We start from the raw sequence: 20,203 nt of genomic DNA, 5'->3' as shown, positions 1-20,203 counted from the left end.
ATTCTTCTTCGCTTTCTGCCATAAGGATGGTGTTATCTGCATATCTGAGGTTATTGGTATTTCTCCTGGCAGTCTTGATTCCAGCTTGTGCCTCTTCCAGCCCAGTGTTTCTCATGATGTACTCTGCACATAGGTTAAATAAGCAGGGAGACAAGATACAGCCTGATGTACTCCTTCCCTGATTTAGACCCAGTCTGTTGTTCCATGTCCCATTCTAACTGTTGCTTCCTGACCTGCATACAGATTTCTCAGGAGACAGGTAAGGTGGTCTGATATTCCCATCTCTTTAAGAATTTTCCACAGTCTGTAGTGATCGACACAGTCAAAGGTGTAGTCAATACAGCAGAAGTAGATGTTTTTCTGGAACTCTCTTGCTTTTTCTATGATCAAATGGACATTGGCAATTTGATCTCTGGTTCCTCTGCTCTTTCTAAATCCACCTTGAACATCTGGAAGTTCACGGTTCATGTACTGTTGAAGCCTGGCTTGGAGAATTTTGAGCATACGACCGTGATACAAGTACAGTTGTGTGATAGTTTGAACATTCTTTGGCATTGCCTTTCTTTGGGATTGGAATGAAAACTGACCTTTTCCAGTCCTGTGGCCACTGCTGAGTTTTCCAAATTTGCTAGCATATTGAGTGCAGCACTTTCACAGCATCATTCTTCAGGATTTGAAATAGCTCAACTGGAATTCCATCACCTCCACTAGCTTTGTTCGTAGTGATGCTTCCTAAGGCCCACTTGACTTCACATCCCAGGATGTCTGGCTCTAGGTGGGTGATCTGGCTTAGGTGGTGTGATAATCATGCCATCGTGACTATCTGGGTCATGAAGATCTTTTTTGTATAGTTCTTCTGTGTATTCTTGCCACCTCTTCTTAATATCTTCTGCCTCTGTCAAGTCCATACCATTTCTGTCCTTTATTGTTCCCATCTTTGCATGAAATGTTCCCTTGGTATCACTTAATTTTCTTGAAGAGATCTCTAGTCTTTCCCATTGTAATGTTTTCCTCTATTTCTTTGCATTGATCACTGAGGAAGGCTTTCTTATCTCTCCTTGCTATTCTTTGGAATTCTCCATTCAAATGGGCATAACCTTTCTTTTCTTTTTTTCCTTTCGCGTCTCTTTTCACAGCTATTTGTAAGTCCTCCTCAGACAACCATTTTTGCCTTTTTGCATTTTGTTTTCTTGGGTATGGTCTTGATCACTGCCTCCTGTACAATGTAGGTAAGAACCTCATTTATATATCATGATTCCTTCCCAGAGATCTTAGTTTTGCAGGACTGCCTACATAGCACTGAAACACAACCATTTCTGAGCTGAAACATAGCAATTGCTGTTCGCCTCTTGATAATGTTGTCTTATGTTTGGAGAAGGAAGTGTGAAAGAAAAGCCTTTTTACATATAAAACTGCAAAGTAAGAGAAATGTTGGGCACACACATGAAGAATATTGGAATTCATGTAACTTTCCTCTCTTATTACCAAGGATAGCATGTGGTGTACATTTTAGGACAACTTTGAAGCATTATTATGTATTACTTTATATAGCCACTCAGTGGAAAATTTCTAAATAAAATTTTATTGGTATTAGTAAAGAGGCTATGTGTTTAGTTGTTACTTACTTACTCTTCCTTACTCTCACCTCTCACAGAAGGGACAGGGAGAGAGAGCCAGTTTACCAAAACATTGCAATGGTGTTTTGCTTTTCAAAATGCCATTTTGATCCAAGAGGTTCCAATTCAGAAGCATGTGATTTTTTTTTTAATCTTTTAAAAAGTGCTGATTAGATTCTGCTTTTAAAAAAGTTAAGAAAAGAGTCTTTGGCATAAATGAAGCCTATTCTCTAAATTATACGGAGTAGAATTATCTTTTTCCCCTGAACACTAGACATTTCAGGTGAATATTTATAAAGATCTTAAGAACCATATGGGTGAGGACAAATGACTTCACATCATTGTCTTCTGTCAGAGAACACTAGAGGTGGATCCAGCATTTGTCTAATATATTCTGAGGTAAACTGTACTTTTGGTTATAGTTGCCAGGGGTGGGGGGTGGGGAGGATACAGTGGTGCTAGGTGGGGAGAATGGGCAGGGAGTGGAGATGGGTAGAAGAGGGAAGAAGGTTTAGAAGGGGATGAAAGAGAAGATGATGGGGACCGGTAGTTTGGCCTTCTCTAAAGACATGAGGTTATGAAAATTGGTCCAGGCTTTGTTGGGAAAGGAGCCCTATCCTAGTAAAGAGTCAGATTATGGACTATACTATGTCATTCTTTAAAACATCCCAGAGTGTTTTATTGGTTAAAAATGTAATATGATGAGACTAAGCAATTGCTTTCTGAAATTCTACTTCTGCAGTGAAACTGAATTAGATAATTGCAGCAATATTATTGATTGAAGTTTCTTAAAAGAATTAAGAAGAATTTACAAAATGTCCTTGTGTTAGTAATACATATTGATGCATTTGTGGGTGAAATGATACAATATCTGATGTCTGGAATTTATTTTTAAATTCCAGAAGAAGCTGACTGAGGGGGTTTATTCTTGTATTCTACTTCTGGATATATTTGTCAGATTTCTGTCATAAAGTGGGTTTTCTTCTTTTTTTGAAGTTTAAAAGTGAAGGGGAAAAAATTAAATACAGAAGTAAAATGACGCTACAGCTGTCAGCCCATAGCAAAAGTACCTTTTGTCTGTAGCCAGTGTGAGCGTTTCACATAGTACTGGTTGTCAAAGTTGAGGCTTTTCCATGAAACCCAACAGCAAATCCAGGTCTTAGCACTGAGTGCTGAAAACTGATCTTTTTTTCATTGATGTATTTATGTAGTTATAAGAGTGTATGTGTTCAGGGGTTGCAGGGGGAGGGGCACAATAATTTTCTCAAATCAGGAGTAAGATGGGATATAGGGGACAGTTTTTCAGTGCTGTATCATCAAGATTCAACAACACATTAAAAGGATCATATACCTTTTAATGATCAAGTGGGGTTTAACACAGGGATTCAAGGTTTCTTCAATATATGCAGATCAATCAATGTGCTACACCATATGAATAAATTGAAAGATCCTCCTCTCCATCTTCCAGGCACTTTTTAGTGTCTGTGGGGTCCTCTGCCTCAAGATAGTGGTCCTCCAAAAGGAAAAGAGATGTGGAGGATTGCTTTCTTGTGTAGTGTTAGGACGTCTGTTTCTTTGGGCCTGGCAGCAGCCAACAGTCAGCTGAGCCCTTTGTTTCTAACCTTCGGTCCTTAGTCGGCTCCCCTAGACCACTAGTTGCACCACAGGTAGTTCCATTCGGCAAAAATACATTGTAAACTTGTTGACATTTTTGTCCTCTTTACAATTCATTGTTTATTTTTCCATGACTGAGAATTTTGATGCAATTATCACTAAGCTTTCTGACAAAAGGGAAATAGCGGAGGAATTCTGATGAGTTACCCACTTCATTAATCAGAACAAGCATCTCTAGTGACAGGGTTAGAATTACAATGAAGATTAGATAGCAAATTGCTGTTCCACCTAACGTCAATCATTCCCAGTGACAGCGGTGTGATTACACTTCAGGGAAGAGCTTTTCTTGCCAACAGAAGGAGGGCAACTCCAGTGCAGGTAATAAATTTAGCAGAGTGAGCTGTCATTTCTTCTCTTGAGTGGAATCCTTAATGACTGAATGATGTTTTGTAGAAGATTTTGAAAGAAGAAAAGCATTTCACTTAAAAACTTTCCAAATCTCACTTTGTAGTTGTTGTTCAGTCGCTCAGTCATGTCCACCTCTTTGCAACCCCATGGACTGCAGCAGGCCAGGTTTCCCTGTCCTTCACTGTCTCCCGGAGTGTGCTTAAACTCAGGTCCATTGAGTAAGTGATGCCATCCAACATTCTCATCCTCTATTGCCCACTTCTCCTCCTGCCCTGAGTCTTTTCCAGGATCAGGGTCTTTTCCAGTGAGTTAGCTCTTGGCATCAGTTGGCCAAAGTATTGGAGCTTCAGCTTCAGCACTAGCCCTTCCAATGAATATTCAGGGTTGACCTCCTTTAGGAGTGACTGGTTTGATCTCCTTGCTGACCACAGGACTCTCAAGAGTCTTATCCAACACCACAGTTCAAAAGCATCAGTTCTTCGGCACTCAGCCTTCTTTACGGTCCAACTCTCACATCCATGCATGACTACCAGAAAAACCGTAGCTTTGACTAGACGGACCTTTGCGGCATAGTTATTTCTTTTGCTTTTTAATATACTCTCTAGATTTGCTTTTCTTCCAGGGAGCAAATACCTGTTAATTTCATGGCTGCAGTCACTGTCCACAGTGATTTTTGTGCCCAAGAAAAAAAAAAATCTGCCGTTGTTTCCACTTTTTCCCCATATATTTGCCATAAAGTAATGGGACCAGATACCATGATCTTAGTTTTTTGAATGTTGAGTTTTAAGCTAGCTTTTTCACTCTCTTTCACCCTCATCAAGAGATTCTTTAGTTCTTCTTCACTTTCTGCCATTAGAGTGGTATTACCTGCATATCTGAAGTTGTTGATATTTCTTCCAGCAATCTTGATTCCAGCTTGTGATTCATCCAGGCCATCATTTCACATGATGTCCTCTGCATATAAGTTAAATAAGCAGGGTGACAATATACAGCCTTGATGTACTCCTTTCCCAATTTTGAACTCACTTTGTAGTATTTTATTTTAAACATTGGGCTTCCCTGGTAGCTCAGTTGGTAAAGAATCTGCCTGCAGTGCAGGTAGATAGGTACTTAGGAGAAGTTCTTCCCACAGTGATTTTTAGCATTTTATTTACCTGTTCGGTTCAGTTCAGTTGCTCAGTCATGTCCGACTCTTTGCGGCCCCATGAATCACAGCACGCCAGTCCTCCCTGTCCAGCACCAACTCCCAGAGTTCACTGAGACTCATGGCCATCGAGTCAGTGATGCCATCCAGCCATCTCATCCTCTGTCGTCCCCTTCTCCTCCTGCCCCCAATCCCTCCCAGCATCGGAGTCTTTTCCAGTGAGTCAACTCTTCACATGAGGTGGCCAAAGTACTGGAGTTTTAGCTTTAGCATCATTCCTTCCAAAGAAATCCCAGGGCTGATCTCCTTCAGAATGGACTGGTTGGATCTCCTTGCAGTCCAAGGCACTCTCAAGAATCTTCTCCAACACCACAGTTCAAAAGCATCAATTCTTCGGCGCTCAGCCTTCTTCACAGTCCAACTCTCACATCCATACATGACCACTGGAAAAACCATAGCCTTGACTAGACAGACCTTTGTTGGCAAAGTAATGTCTCTGCTTTTGAATATGCTATCTAGGTTGGTCATAACTTTCCTTCCAAGGAGTAATTATCACCACAACTGTAAAAAAGAGATGTAAGAAGATAGTAAAAGAGCAAATGACATTATTTGAAAATCTATTAGAAATAAAAACATGGTGCAGAAATAAATGAGCTAGTTAAGAAACAGAGAGAGATAAGACTAGTTGTCTGCCTCGTTCAAACATAGTTCTCTGGCTTAAGCAGAATCTGTTCCTTTTCCAACCAGCTTTGATTTTAAGTATAGTTCTTGTTTCAAAGGGCAAAGGGATAGAGGCCTTCTGTAGTTCCAGAGTGGAGAACTGTAGAGGAGAAGCAGGCCTGAGCACTGTGGGGACTCTGCTTGGGGGAACATAATAGGAAGGGTAAGTAGATGGTGACTGTCAGCTGTGTCACTTCTTGTCTGTTCTCAGTAAGAACAGAGTGCTAGCATCTTGTCCCAGAGCAGACAGAACCAAGACTTTTTTCCTCTCTCAAATATTTTCTTCCAGGCACATTGATGGGACTCTTGTTAGTCTAAATAATGTTTACTGTGAATCAAGAATAATCAAGTGACTATTGATTCATACTTTTATTTTTTTTAATTTAAATGGGGTTGCTGGGTTGCTCTTTTGAGTAGGTAGGGATAAAACCAATGGCAAGGTGGTTTCAAGAAAGCAGTTACCGTATGAGTATGTCACTTTGCTGCTGTTAACTTCTATGTAGTGAAACTGAATTACAGACCTTCCAAACTGATCATGTTGCTCTCAAAGTCTAAACTTAAGTGTTTTTAAAGAAATATTAATATATTGACTATGGCGTTTACAAACTCAAATTTTCCCCCTCTTAAATTCACATTTTCCAGCAGTGCTTTTCTACTGAGGTAAGTGATGTATCAAATTCTCTTTCAGTATAAAAAAAGCAAAGAATTTGCTCTTCCTCTTTAAGAGAATTTTTGCCTGGTATATTAGGGTCATCGGGATGCCTGAATGTTTTCATTTTAGCCTTAGATATACCACGAACTCTTCATTTTGTGAATTTAGCCATTATCCCTTTTCAATTTGAAGTTTGGCTTGATAAGGTAAATCATAATATCTGAAGTCTATTTTGTAATGATGGTCTATGAGTTAATAAAATAGTACATGTGAAATGCTTTGAATTTTACAGAGAGAAAGAAGGTGGAAATCCAAGAAGGACACTCTTAATAGTGCTATTATCATCAGGGTGGATTATGTTTGTACTATTTAATTGTTAGAAATATTCCAGGAGTTAAAATTAGAGATAGTTACCTATATATAGAATATTTCATCAAGTCTCTTAGGAAGAAACTCTTAAATGAATCTGGCAAATAGATATGATATTTTCTTTAGACTACAGTGCACAAGTTAACACTATTTTTTTCATGCTGTATTTTTTGGGATAGATAAATAATGATCAAAAACCATACCCCCTCAACAGGCAGCTGTGCATCTTTTCCTTGTTATGACTAAAAATGTATCTTATGGTTAGCAAATTTCCCTTCATTCATTCTGTCCTTCCTCCCTTTTCTCTTACTTTCTCCATCCTTCCTGCTTTTCCTTCCATGGGATCTAAGGTGAAAGTCTAGAAAATCTGTCCTCGTTTGACATAATGGAGAAGGAACAAGGACTTTTTAAAGACTTTCGTGGTTTCTCCTAATGGAAAATTATAAAAAACAAGATTTTGTAGTTTGTCTAAATGAGAATATAATTGGTTTCTTTTGTGGAGAATATTTCAGGCCAAATGAGCTATTCTAGGAATTCCAGCCTATGCTCGCCTATGTTATTGGTCTTTAAGTTATATAACCTCTCTCCGGATAACCTCACAAACGCAGAGATTATATCTTTAAAAAACTTGTTCAGAATCCCAAAATTCAAATATGGTGGGTGCTTACTAAATGTTGAAATAGTGAAGGATAAGTATTTTTAAAGAGAAAGAAGCAATAAATAGGGCCAACCCTGGTATGGCCACCAAGTTCTTGACGCTGGTCACTAGGCATCTCTTGGACCTCCCAGAGTCACTTTCTATGCAGTTACTTTCTATGTAGTGCCCCCTACTTGTGGTATGGGGCTTCCCTGGGGGCTCAGACAGTAAAGAATTCACCTCCAATGCAGGAGACCTGGGTTTGATCCTTGATTTGGGAAGATCCCCTGGAGAAGGGCATGGCTACCCACTCCACTATTCTTACCTGGAGAATTCCATGGACAGAGGAGCCTGGCAGCTACAGTCCATGGCATCGCAGAGTCAGACATGCCTGAGCAACTGAGCATGCACATGTGGTGCACTCGCAGATCTGCCAGGCCCTCCTCTAGAGACGCTCAGTCTTGTGAAGACTGGTATCAGGTGACTATAATGTAGTATGAGGACTGCTTTGACTGTAGAAAGCATAGGTTGCTCTGGCAACCCAGGGGAAGAGTACTTACATGTGGGGAGAGTGATTGGTAATAGGAGGGCTTCCTGAGAGAGGTGACTTCTGAGGTCATCAGGCAAAGAGAGGGCATAAAAGGACAGAGAAATTAATATGACCATAAATGGGGAAGTGCAAAAACAGTGTGGTTGGTATAAGGCCAAGAACTGAAAGTAATTTGATGAAGTAGGAGCATAAAATGTGAAAATAGAAGATGTAGGTCTTAGCCTGGGACCATAAGTACTCCTCTGGGGACATCCTTAGGGTCAGTAGACTTTGTCTGATTTGTTGTCGGATACATATAATGGAAGATTGCAAGCAGCCTGGGTATCTAGTTTCTCTCGGAGTGCTCACCAAAACCCTGACATGGTCAGTGATAGCTCAGCTGAAGCCATTTTTAGCTGTCTTGTTCCGAGGCACCAGAAACTGCATTCCATGCTATGGGATCTCCTGTGTTCATTCGTGTAGGACATCAGTGATGTTCCCGGTTGGCATTTAAGCCCGAAGACAGTCTGGCACGGGAGATCTCTGCAAAGCAGACCTTTCAAGTCTCCCAAATAGGCCTCTTAACTTAGATCTTAGCTGTGACAGCTGCTCCAGCTCTACGTAGGACTAGTGCCTGAAGACAGTAAAATATTTTAGTAATAGCTTAAGTGCTGAGGCTGATAGTGCCTTAGCTGCAAGATTCGAGTCTTTCTCATCATTATTGGCATAAAGCAATTGTCTGTTCCCTTTCCATCAACTTCCTAGATTTGTTAGATAAAGTATGAGGGGGAAGTCTGAGGAGAGGGTTCTCATCAGAAGATACTAGAAACCCTAGCACTGATTTTCCAGTGTTTCCATTGCAGTGTCAAAAACGGTATTTCTCTGCCTGGCACAAGCTGATTCTAGATCATAGGATTAAGCTGGGGAAAGCTGGGACCCTGTCCGACTGGAAGTTGCAACTGAAGGTCCTGCGGGCCTGGAGAGACTACACGAGATCCCAGAAGCTGGGGCGAGAGACTCAAGCCATAGAAAATTACCTTAGAGAAGAAAACAGGTACTATTATTTGTATTAATACCATGAATTATATACCATGAAAATGTATATGTAGGACATATGTTTATGTTTCTATGTTTATGTAAGACATGTTTCCTCCTGAAGAACCCAAAAATAAGCTCTAAAAATGCTGTTCACTGGAATCATCTCATTTACATTTAAAATATATCACTGTTTTTCTCTGTTACATCCCAAACTGGAAAATTTTAACTGAACATTATAAGCAAAAAAATTTGGATTAAAATATACAAATGTACATGCTTTTCTCTTTTTAAAGGAAGCTAGTATTATGCTTTTTCCCTTGTCCTTTGACATAGTAGCATTGCACCCTGGACCATCTTACAATTTAGGAGACAGATTTTAGCTTATGTGCTAGTGATTTTCATTGATAGAAATCACTGTCCTCACATAGAATGTTAATCACAGACATAGGGAACGAACATCCATTTGGGAGAGCAAACCTTGCAAGAATGATTTCTCCCACTTCCCCACATCTTATTTAGAGGTTTTTGACACCTTTATATCAGTTCCCTCTTAGACTTGTGAATGACACAGAATTTGTCCTCAAAGAAAACTTTCTTTTGCTCTATCAACTTTCAGTATGTTTTCTTCTTTTGATTTCCAAGCTCAACTTTGCATTCTTGAACCAAAATCATAGATGTGGAAGGAACCATTTGTTTATTGGTGAGGAAAGCTGGAGGGAGCAGTTCATGGTCTTAGGTTTAATCACTTCTCAACCAGCGATTCTCTTGTTCATTCTGGGTGGAAAATTGGATGAATCGTATGTGAAAGCATCATCTTGTGTTGATAGAAGGGAGTGTCACGCTGGAGTTGTGCATCACCGTGACAGCATCAGGCCTTGGGGTGGGTGCGTAGGAGCCTGACGCATGACCCCTTATCCTCTAAGAACTCAGTTTTGTGGGGAAGATGAAATCTAGAAATAGTACAGGTGTGGACTAGCGTTATATACTTTGTAATGTATCTCCTTTGGCTGTTGAGAACCTACTAGACGGAAGTAACTGAGGAGGCTCCTACAGAATATCAGGAAGGACTTTATCAAGAAGATGGGTCTTTAGTTGGATTCTGCATGCGGTTAGTGGGATGTTCCTCAGTAGAAGTAAGGAGTGAGATGATGGCATGAAATGTGGCTGGAAATCATCAAGCCTGTGGTTGTCAAGTTCATCAACTTGTGAAAGGCCTTAAATGGTAAGACAAGGAGTTTAGGCATTCTTTGGTAGATAAAGGTGAATGCCTGAAGGTTTTTAAGCAGGATGGTGACTTATACAATTTTCCTTTCCTACAGTATGCTGAGCGAATATCTTCAGTGTGGGGGAGGAGCATTTTACAATTTACTTCTAAATTTTGAGGACCCAGTGATTGACCAAAGAATTGGGTGGATTTTTTGGATAAAAAAGGGAAGGAAATTAGAGGTGTTGCAAAAGGGAAACATCATGAGTGAAGGCATAACAGGAGTGGAAACTAAGATGTTAAGGTTCAGAGTGGTCTGTGAAATTTACATGCCAGAAGAAGAAACCTATAGAAGAAAAATCTGAAGAACTTGAGGTTCCATTCCAATTAAGCTATTTAAATATAAAAGCACTAAAGGGGGATTTCATAATAGCATTATGTGCCAATTTTTTTTTAAAGATCTTCTTAGAACTTCTTGTCTCATATCTGTGAATTATTTTCAAGTGTCTATTTTTAAATGCTCAGCACAGATACTACATTTTTTTTAACTGTCAGAGTTAGAAAATATTTAACTTATAATAATTTTTTTTACTATAAACCTTTAGAGCAAGAAACTTCGAGTAGGAAGATACCTCAAGGAGTATCTGATCCAGCCCCTCATTTTACAGATTGCAAAAATAAGGCACAGAAAGGATGAATAACTCTGTCAAGGTCATAAAGCTTCAAGTAGCCCATCCAAGACTAGAGCCTGGTCCTTTTGATGCTGAGTCAGATGCTTTTTCCTATACTATGCTGCTCCTAGTTAAAGAAAATCTAGGTGATGGCTCCCTAAGACAGTCATGTTTTTCAGGTATATTGCCGTTGACTCTAGATGGTTGTAGATGTGAAACAAGAGCAGTAATTAACAAATAACAAATCAAGATAGAAATATAGAAAAGGAGCCACACTGTCCTTCATGTTGCTTTCCTACAAATCCCTCGCTGTCTGCATGTTGTTCTTCATTCTAGAGATTGTTTTAGGAAATTTTTGGCTGATTTTGTGCAAAGAAGTTTGGGTTATTAGAGGTAGAGAAAAAAGCTCAAAGGTAGCTACTACAAGCAGAAACCAAGAAGTGTCAGTGGGACTAAGGGTGTTAGGAGAGCCAGGATCCCCTTTGCCATGCTCATCAGAGTTTCTCCCAGTTTCTCTGTGAACACTAAATACATAATTGATGAATAATAGGTGAGCCAGTGGATGAATGAAGAAGTTGGTTGCTTCCTCTTCTGTAATTTAACTCTATACATTTTCAAGCATTTTTTTCCTAAATAGTGAGATCAAAGGATAGAGAGCACTTATTGTAAATGGGTTACTCATTATAGAAATTATAACTCTTAACAGATGGACAGGACATCATTGGTTCTTCAGCCCATTCACCTGGACATGAAAATCATGTGTTGTGTCTGTTTCTCAGATGTCAGCTGTGTCCTGAGGCTCCAGCTCTTGAATCCACATTTGTTTTTGCCACTTGGGCTTTCCTCTTACTGGCCTGTCCCCCTTGCAGGGCCCAGCATTTGGGGCTTCTTTCTCTGCCTTCTTTCCTTTCTGTTCTTCTGACTTTCTCTCTAGAACAACAAATCCCTCTCTTCTCATTCCTGATTTAGTCACCTTCTTTTCATACTGAGCCTGTGCTCAGAGCCTCACTCATCCATGTATTTCTCCTGAAAGGTACACCTTTTTCTAAAGGTTTATTTTCTAAATTTTCTTAAAAATTCCCTAATAGGAATTTTTGTCTATCTTTTTTCTTCTAAAAGTAGTTTTGGTGTATATAGAATGTCAGTACAATATTGTAATACAGTTGGAACGTTGACAGATATTCCCAAACTCTTAACTAAGGATTTAGCCACTCAGGTAGTACAACGAAATGGTGGCACACAACACTAAGTTAGACCCTTGGCCGTGGTATTGGACTTGAACTGTATTTTTAATTTCTTTAGCATATTCACTTTTGAAAGTTGGTTCCAGATCTTCTATTCCTCCTCTCCACCATATTCCTTCCATTTACAGCCAGGCCAGACACACTGGGAAGAAGCAGGGCTTGTTTTCAATATCCTCTCCCCACCCTTCCTGAGCCTACTCTCCCGATTCCTCAGTTCTTTCCTGGGAAGCATCTCTGTCCTTCTCTTACTAATCTCCACAGTATCCTCAATCCTGCCTTCCCTTGAACAAGTGCTTTGGGCCTTTCCTGGACCAGGCTTTCATCTCTTCCCTGTGTCCCTCTGGCTCCTCATACTCCGTCTCTGTACTCCTCAATTTGATGTTATCCCTCCTAGGAAACTTACACTTTATTAGGCAGTGTCTGCAAACAGTGCCCAAAATGTCAGTGATGGGGATTGGGGAGTACAGTGGCAGGCCCTTTGTCATCCTTCAAACTGTGACATTTATATATTTGTGTATATATTTATATATGTGACATTTATATAATACTGATAGCATGTATTCATTCACCTGGTCAGCTTTACTGATGCTTACTGTATAGTAGACTTTTTAAGTACCTGCAGAGGAACTAAAAAGAGTGTTGAACATTCTTGCCTTTTAGGAGTTTTCAATCTAAGTGGGGAAGTTAAAAATTTACCCAAATACTAAAAATAATTGCAACAGAAGGCGCAATAAGATAAAAAACTTAGGAGTGACATAGATTTGGCTATCATGCATTACAGTCCCCCAAGCAGTTTTTTAAAAATAGGAACTCTTGGGTCCCATCTTTTGAGAGAGACAGATCATGACTAAGTAGAAGAGAGCATTTTTCAGTTTAGGGGAAAACTGATAAGCCAGTACATACTCCGCTTGTGTGGGAACAGGCTGGGGTGAACCCGCCAGGCTAGCTAGGGGTGGGAAGGCAGAACTGACAAGAGACTGTCAGGTAGTCCCCATTTCTGACACTCCTGATTTCAGCGTGCTGTAGGGCAGTCATTTATGAAGCATCTCTGTTAATCATGGTCCATTGCCCTTCCCTTCATGCTCATTTCAGTATCCATTTGAGAGGCTAGAAATTATGTGGCATCCAAAGCTGGTAAAGCTCCTAGTATGTCTGCCAGAGAGGCAGGAGGACCAGCCAGACTTGCCCTGGCTGGCTCACTTTAAATCTCTCTAAAGTAGAACTGTTATCTTCCATGTTTTCCCTGGAGGGGGCTACCTGGTGCATTTCGGAATGCATTAGCTTATGCATTCCTGTTCCTGCTGAACCCACTCATCCCAAATGCAGCTGTTTGCATCATTGCTATTTTTGTGTTCTGCATCAGATTTCAGCACTCTTATCGGATCACTAGCATATGGTTATTTATTTATCATTTCTCACTTCCTTTTAAAAAATTCAAGACACTGACCTTTTAGATATCTAATAGTCTTGTCCTTAGATAGTGCTGTTGCCTTACACATGCATTTGTTCTATATTTTCAGGTTCTTTTTAAAATTTAATTACATCTTTAAAAACAGACTCCTGTGCGATGGGCAGTATAGGGCTTGTTGTTGTTAGAGTGACACCACTTTTGAAGAGGAATCTGAGACACTTTCAGTTGCTTGCCCAGGGTCCCCTATCTAGTTAGTGTTCTTCTGACTAGTGTTTTAGATCAACAGTTACGTAGCATTTGAGGTGTTGATTCTGAGCAGCCTGGTTCATATTTAAATTCCTCTTTGGACTTATTACATTTTATATACTTAGTTCTTTGGAGACAGCCTTTCTCTGCATTTGTTATTATAATTATAATGATCAATTTATATACTCTTGTCAGAAATTCCCTGATTTCACCTTGGAACCATATTGGGACAGGATCCATAAAGGACCTCTTCATTTTATGTTTATTTGGGAACTGTGGAACCATTTCTTTGGGATAGAATGCCAAAGTAAATTGCATCTGACTGAGCTTTTAAGAAGTGATTTTTCAGTTTCAGAAATATTTATGCTTTTAAGTATCATCATTTTAAAGGTATAAAAATGGGCTTGTCTGCAAAAGTGTCACTCTGCTGAAGGGAACCACAAGGGACTAAGAGCAGAACCAGCCTTGTCTCTGGATCCCTGGCTTCTGTGTTCCTACCATTCCCACAAACCCAAGTACATCCTCGAATCCATGCATTATCACTATAGGGAAAGCTCTAAACACAATAATAAACATGCATTTTCAACCCACTTTTTTTTTTTAACTCTTTAGTCTTTTGTTATATTTCCAGAAGTATTTTTCTCTTTGCCTTTTCATACTATCCAAATAAGCCCTCTCCTTGACAGTCAAGAGTCCAGTGCAGCTTTTAGCTGTTTATGCTGTCAGTTCAGTTCAGTTCAGTTCAGTCGCTCAGTCGTGTCCAACTCTTTGCCACCCCATGAATCACAGCACGCCAGGCCTCCCTGTCCATCACCAACTCCCGGAGTTCACTCTGACTCACATCCATTGAGTCAGTGATGCCATCCAGCCATCTCATCCTCTGTCGTCCCCTTCTCCTCCTGCCCCCAGTCCCTCCCAGCATCAGAGTCTTTTCCAATGAGTCAACTCTTCTCATGAGGTGGCCAAAGTACTGGAGTTTCAGCTTCAGCATCATTCCCTCCAAAGAAATCCCAGGGCTGATCTCCTTCAGAATGGACTGGTTGCATCTCCTTGCAGTCCAAGGGATTCTCAAGATTCTTCAACACCATAGTTCAAAAGCATCAATTCTTCGGCACTCAGCCTTCTTCACAGTCCAACTCTCACATCCATACATGACCACTGGAAAAAGCATAGCCTTGACTAGATGGACCTTTGTTGGCAAAGTAATGTCTCTGCTTTTGAATATGCTATCTAGGTTGGTCATAACTTTCCTTCCAAGGAGTAAGCGTCTTTTAATTTCACGGCCGCAGTCACCATCTGCAGTGATTTTGCTATAAAAACATGAAATTAACATTATCAGGTAGACTTCACACTTCTCCTTCACACCCAGATTGATATCAATCAAATTTTACATTAATTAGACAGAGCACATACATCTTCTGGCCTGTGGAAATTTACAATTTCCACTCACTTGAGTAAAATGCCATAGGGTGTTTTGTTTGTTTCATTATTTAGACATTGAAATTTTTTGAGCTTTGTTCTTACCTGCATTGCTACCTGATTTATTAGTCTTATTTCTTTTAAAATTTTTATTCTAAGGTCACTCAGTCTCAGATCCTTTCTTTTTTTCTATCAAAGTAAAATATTATATATAAATGTTTATTACCATATTGTATTTTTACTATAAAAACCATCAGTCAATCACCAAGTATTTTTTATCTATCATTGCATTAGAAAGAAACAATTATATATAATGAAATATGCTGTTGGCAGAATTGCTGTTAGCATTTATCCTAAATTCTATTATTTCAATCAACATTACTCTCACTAATTGGTTATTTCACCCAACTCCTCTGATACATGTTAAATTCTATGACTCTCGAGTAGTCTTTCAAGTTAAGGGTTTTAACTCATTAATGGTTCCTAAAATCAGCCTCAAGACAAGGTATGTTTTTTAAAAAATAGAATAGATTAGAAAAGAAACATTGGAGTACCTCTCTGGTAGTAAGGGTAAATATCCTTTGACAAAACTTTTGTTTCCATTATATATACTTTGTTTCATCCACACATAAGCTTATATTGAAGTCATGGTGTAACAGTTTTTCCTTAGTGTAGGTGTCAGTCACAGAAGGTTTAAAAGTCACTTTAAGCATGTAAGAACTGCAGAAATGTTCTTCTGACTCATTGGCTTAAAACATTACGATTTTTTTTGATATGACCCCAAAAAGTCCATGAGGAGGGTTAAGTGTTATATATGTTTAACAGAAGTTGATATGCAAATAGTGTTGTAGAGAACCTATTCAAGTCACCTTTACAAGGTAAAAATAAGTAGGTATCTAAACAATATTAGATTTTAAATCTCAAAATGGACCCTGGTTGTGATGTAAGTTCCAAGCTCTACAGCTCCCTTCTTCGGAGATGATAATCATCCACTTATAGACTGATCTCAGAGACCTCTATGCTTGAATTATCACCTGGCTATCCCCAAAATGTCTCCAAATTGAGAGCCCCTTTGGGAGGGAAATGTAGCTGGCAGTTCCCTCAGTTCCACTCAGTCATGTCCCCTAACATCATGAAGTTTTCAGGAATCAAAAGGAGCTCTTCCTTAGGAAGAGAGTGAACCAGACCCCCTACTAGATTATGAGTGAGCTCTGTGGGAGCAAGTGCCTTGTGTATTCCCTTCACATACTTCTAGTGTTAACAAGTGTCTGCACAAGGGAATCCTTCATTCATGCAGTTTATGGCTTTGGTAAACGAGTACTTCTCTTCAGAGATCCTTTCCCTGACCAAGTCCTTCTGCAAGGTTCACCCTTATAAATTCATGTTTATTTTTATGTCTTATACTTAACTAATTATTGACAATTCACTTGTTAAGTTTCATCCCTTTCTCCTTCTCCCAAACCTGTCTTCCTTAGATTTGCAAGTATAGTTGAATATCTCCCTCATGCATTCATATATTTTTAAAAGTAGTTACCTGAATACCTATTCTTTCTGCTCCTTCCCCTCCAGAACCTCTCAGAAACTATATTATGGTAATAAAAAATTTAGTAAGTCTTTGTGGTGCGACAGAACAGAACAGTCCCTCTTTCTTCTGAGGCAGTGCCTTGAGGTGCCATTGCCTTCTTTGAGCACAGCCTTTGCACTGGGGAATTTTATAAAATGGCTCCTTTGAGCTTAAATAAAAGAGCAAACTGGAGCTATGATGTAGCATCTCTAGAACTCCTTTAGACTTGTATTTCATTTATGCTATCAACTAAAAAGCAGTAAATGGCTTCTTTTTTAATGGAAGTGCTTTGTTGCTTAGAAAACAACAGCTGGCCACCGAGCATAACCGGAAACAAGTTCTCCAACACCATTTTACAGAATGGCAGCATTGGCATCGTGCAGAGATCCTAAAGAGAGAACTGGCTGTAACGAAGGAGGAAACCAGGAAGAAGATGAATGAGCTGCTGGAGGCAGCATCACTAGGGAAACTCAGTGCAAACATGTCATCAAGCATCAGTCTGCTTGAGGAGGCAACAGCTATGGAGGATCCACCTAGAAATGGAGAGGTAAGGTGTTTTTCCTTTGCTTAGTCTTCCTGCTTATTACATACTTGAATTTAGCTTTGTCCTTGTATAGCCTGGGCTATTCAGTTGGTAAAGAGTCCACCTGCATTGCAAGAGACTCCAGTTCAATTCCTGGGTCAGGAAGTTCCCCTGGAGAAGGGATAGGCTACCCACTCCAGGATTCTTGGGCTTCCCTAGTGGCTCAGTGGTAAAGACTCTGCCTGCAGTGTGGGAGACTAGGTTCAATCCCTGAGTTGGTAAGATCCCCTGGAGGAGGGCATGGCAACCCACTCCAGTATTTTTGCCTGGAGAATTCCCATCAGAGGAGCCTGACGGGCTACAGTCCTTGGGGTTGCAAAGAGTTGGACACGACTGAGCGACTAAACACAGCACAGTACAGCCTGGACTGTGCTGTTGTCAGACTTCTGGCCTGGGCTGTCGAAAAGGTGAGAGCTGGGGAAAAAAAAAAAAGAAAAGGTGAGAGCTGCTGCAGTGAACAAAGGTTGCCTTTCAGTCAGTGTTGACTTTCTTGAAATGAGTCTTCTTTTATAATCACGTATAAACTTTGGAATAGTTGAAATTTGGTAGAGATGGAATATAGACAGGGAATTTAAAACAACTAAGAGAAAAATCCCATCCAAAAACAGATGTATAAAGCTTTGTTTAGAATTCCTGAACCTCTTATTTGATTATCAGACATTTCTCTTGTAAATGAGCTTGTGATTTATAAGAGGGGAATGTTTAGTTTTAATTTTCCTAATAAGAATTCATATGTATTAGTTGTAGCAATTGGCAGGAGAAGATGACAAAAAAGGAAAAAGAAATGAATGCATATACAAAACAGAAACGGATTCACAGAGGAAAAGTAAAAAATAGGAAAAAGAAAAAATAGGCCATGATTCCATCCTTTAGAGATAACCACTTGCCAGGTGGCACTAGTGGTAAAGAACCTGCCTGCCAGTGTACGAGATGCACGAGACACAGGTTTGATCCCTGGGTCAGGAAGATCCCCTGGAGGAGGAACCACCTCCTATTGGCAACCCACTCCAGTACTCTTGCCTGGAAAATTCTATGGACAGAGGAGCCTGGCTGACTACAGTCCATGGGATCATAAAGAATCGGACATGACTGAGAATGCACACACACACCAATAACATGTTGAAGTATATAGCCTGGTCTTTTCTCTATTCAAGCGTATGCAGATTTTTCTCTTTAATGCTATTTAGCTTTTAAATTTTCTTCAGTCAAGTCATTGAGGATATCTAATTTGCCATAATACAGGAAAAGGAAGGCCTAGTTGATTTACGATATTTTATTAGTGTCAGGTATATAACACAAGTGATTCAGTTGTATATACATATTTTTTAGATTATTTTCCATTATAGGTTATTATACGGAGAAGGCAATGGCACCCCACTCCAGTACTCTTGCCTGGAAAATCCCATGGATGGAGGAGCCTGGTAGGCTGCAGTCCATGGTGTTGCTAAGAGTCGGACACGACTGAATGACTTTACTTTCACTTTTCACTTTCATGCATTGGAGAAGGAAATGGCAACCCACTCCAGTGTTCTTGCCTGGAGAATCCCAGGGATGGGGGAGCCTGGTGGGCTACCGCCTATGGGGTCGCACAGAGTTGGACACGACTGAAGCGACTTAGCAGCAGCAGCAGCAGGTTATTGTAAGATAATTGCATATAGTTCCTTGTGCCCTTGTTGATATCTCTTTTATACACAGTAGTTTGTATCCGTAACTACTGATCTGTAAGTTTGTTTTCTATGTCTATGAATCTATTTCTGTTTTGTGTATACATTCATTTGTATTGTTTTTTAGACTCTATACATAAATGATATCACATAATATTTGTCTTTCTCTGTCTGACTTCAGTTAGTATGATATTATCTAGGTCCATGTTGCTGCAAAGAGCAGTATTTCATTCTTTTTTATGTCTGAGTAATCTTCTGCTGTGTATATATACATCACTCTTAAACCAATTGTCTGTTGATAGGCACTTGAGTTGTTTCCAAGTCTTGGTTGTTGTAAATAGTGTTGCTATGTTAATATTTTAAGGAAACTGTACTGTTTTCCACAGTGGATGCACCAATTTACATTCCCACCAATAGTGTATGAGGATTCCCTTTTCTTCACACCCTCTTCAGCATTTATTATTTGTGGACTTTTTGATGATGGCCACTTTGACCAGTATGAGGTGATACCTCATTGTGGCTTTGATTTGCATTTCTCTTATAATTAGTGATATTGAGCATCTTTCATGTGCCTGTTGGCCATCTGTATGTCGTCTTTGGAAAAATGTCTGTTTAGGTCTTTTGCCAACTTTTTATTGGGTTGTTTGCTTTTTTGATATTGAGGTGAATGCACTGTTGTATATTTTGGATATTAACCCCTTTTCAGTTGCATTGTTTGCAAATATTTTCTTCTATTTAGTGGACTCAGAGAAGGCAATGGCACCCCACTCCAGTACTCTTGCCTGGAGAATCCCATGGATGGAGGAGCCTGGTGCGCTGCAGTCCATGGAGTCGCTAACAGTTGGACACGACTGAGCAACTTCAGTTTCACTTTTCACTTTCATGCATTGGAGAAGGAAATGGCAACCCACTCCAGTGTTCTTGCCTGGAGAATCCCAGGGACGGGGGAGCCTGGTGGGCTGCCGTCTATGGGGTCGCACAGAGTCAGACATGACTGAAGCGACTTAGCAGCAGCAGCAGCTGCATTTAGTGGACTGTCTTTTTGTTGATGGTTTCTTTTGCTGTGCAAAAGCTTTTTAGTTTGAGTAGGATTGCTTTTGCTTTTATTTCTTTTGTTTTGGGAGCCTGATCTAAGATAATACAGCCATTATTTATGGCCAGTTTGCCTATGTTCTCATCTAGGAGTTTTATGATGTCGTGTCTTATATTTAGGTCTTTAAACCATTTTTAGTTTATTTTTATATGTGGTATGAAGAAATATTATTTCACTGATTTACATGAGACTGTCCAGCTTTCCCAATACCGCTTGCTGAAGAGACTTTTTTCTCCCTTGTATACTCTTGCCTCCTTGGTTAGAGATTAATCTGCTATAGGTGTGTGAGTTTATTTCTGAGCTCTATATTCTGTGCCAGTACCATGCTGTTTTGATTACTGTAGCTTTGTAGTATAGTCTGAAGTCTGGAGGGGCTA

General features: G+C 39.8%; 1 protein-coding gene across 9 annotated transcripts in view; it reads left to right on the top strand.

Moving 5' to 3' along the window:
• Nucleotides 1-20,203, top strand: part of CCDC191 (coiled-coil domain containing 191) — a 101,733-nt gene that overhangs the window by 34,055 nt on the left and 47,475 nt on the right. For 7 of the 9 annotated variants that reach the window (XM_055568222.1, XM_055568224.1, XM_055568220.1 and 4 more), the window contains 2 exons: nt 8,553-8,743; nt 16,772-17,033. In XM_055568222.1, the coding sequence (XP_055424197.1) occupies nt 8,553-8,743; nt 16,772-17,033 (453 nt within the window). The remainder of the gene's footprint in view (nt 1-8,552; nt 8,744-16,771; nt 17,034-20,203) is intronic. The other 2 variants (XM_055568223.1, XM_055568221.1) reach the window with 1 other exon arrangement.

The sequence above is a fragment of the Bubalus kerabau genome, chromosome 2, assembly GCF_029407905.1.
Source record: "Bubalus kerabau isolate K-KA32 ecotype Philippines breed swamp buffalo chromosome 2, PCC_UOA_SB_1v2, whole genome shotgun sequence".
Taxonomy (NCBI): Eukaryota; Metazoa; Chordata; class Mammalia; order Artiodactyla; family Bovidae; genus Bubalus; species Bubalus kerabau.
The sequence above is the reverse complement of the archived record's forward strand: the minus strand, read 5'-3'. Positions and strand labels throughout refer to the sequence as shown.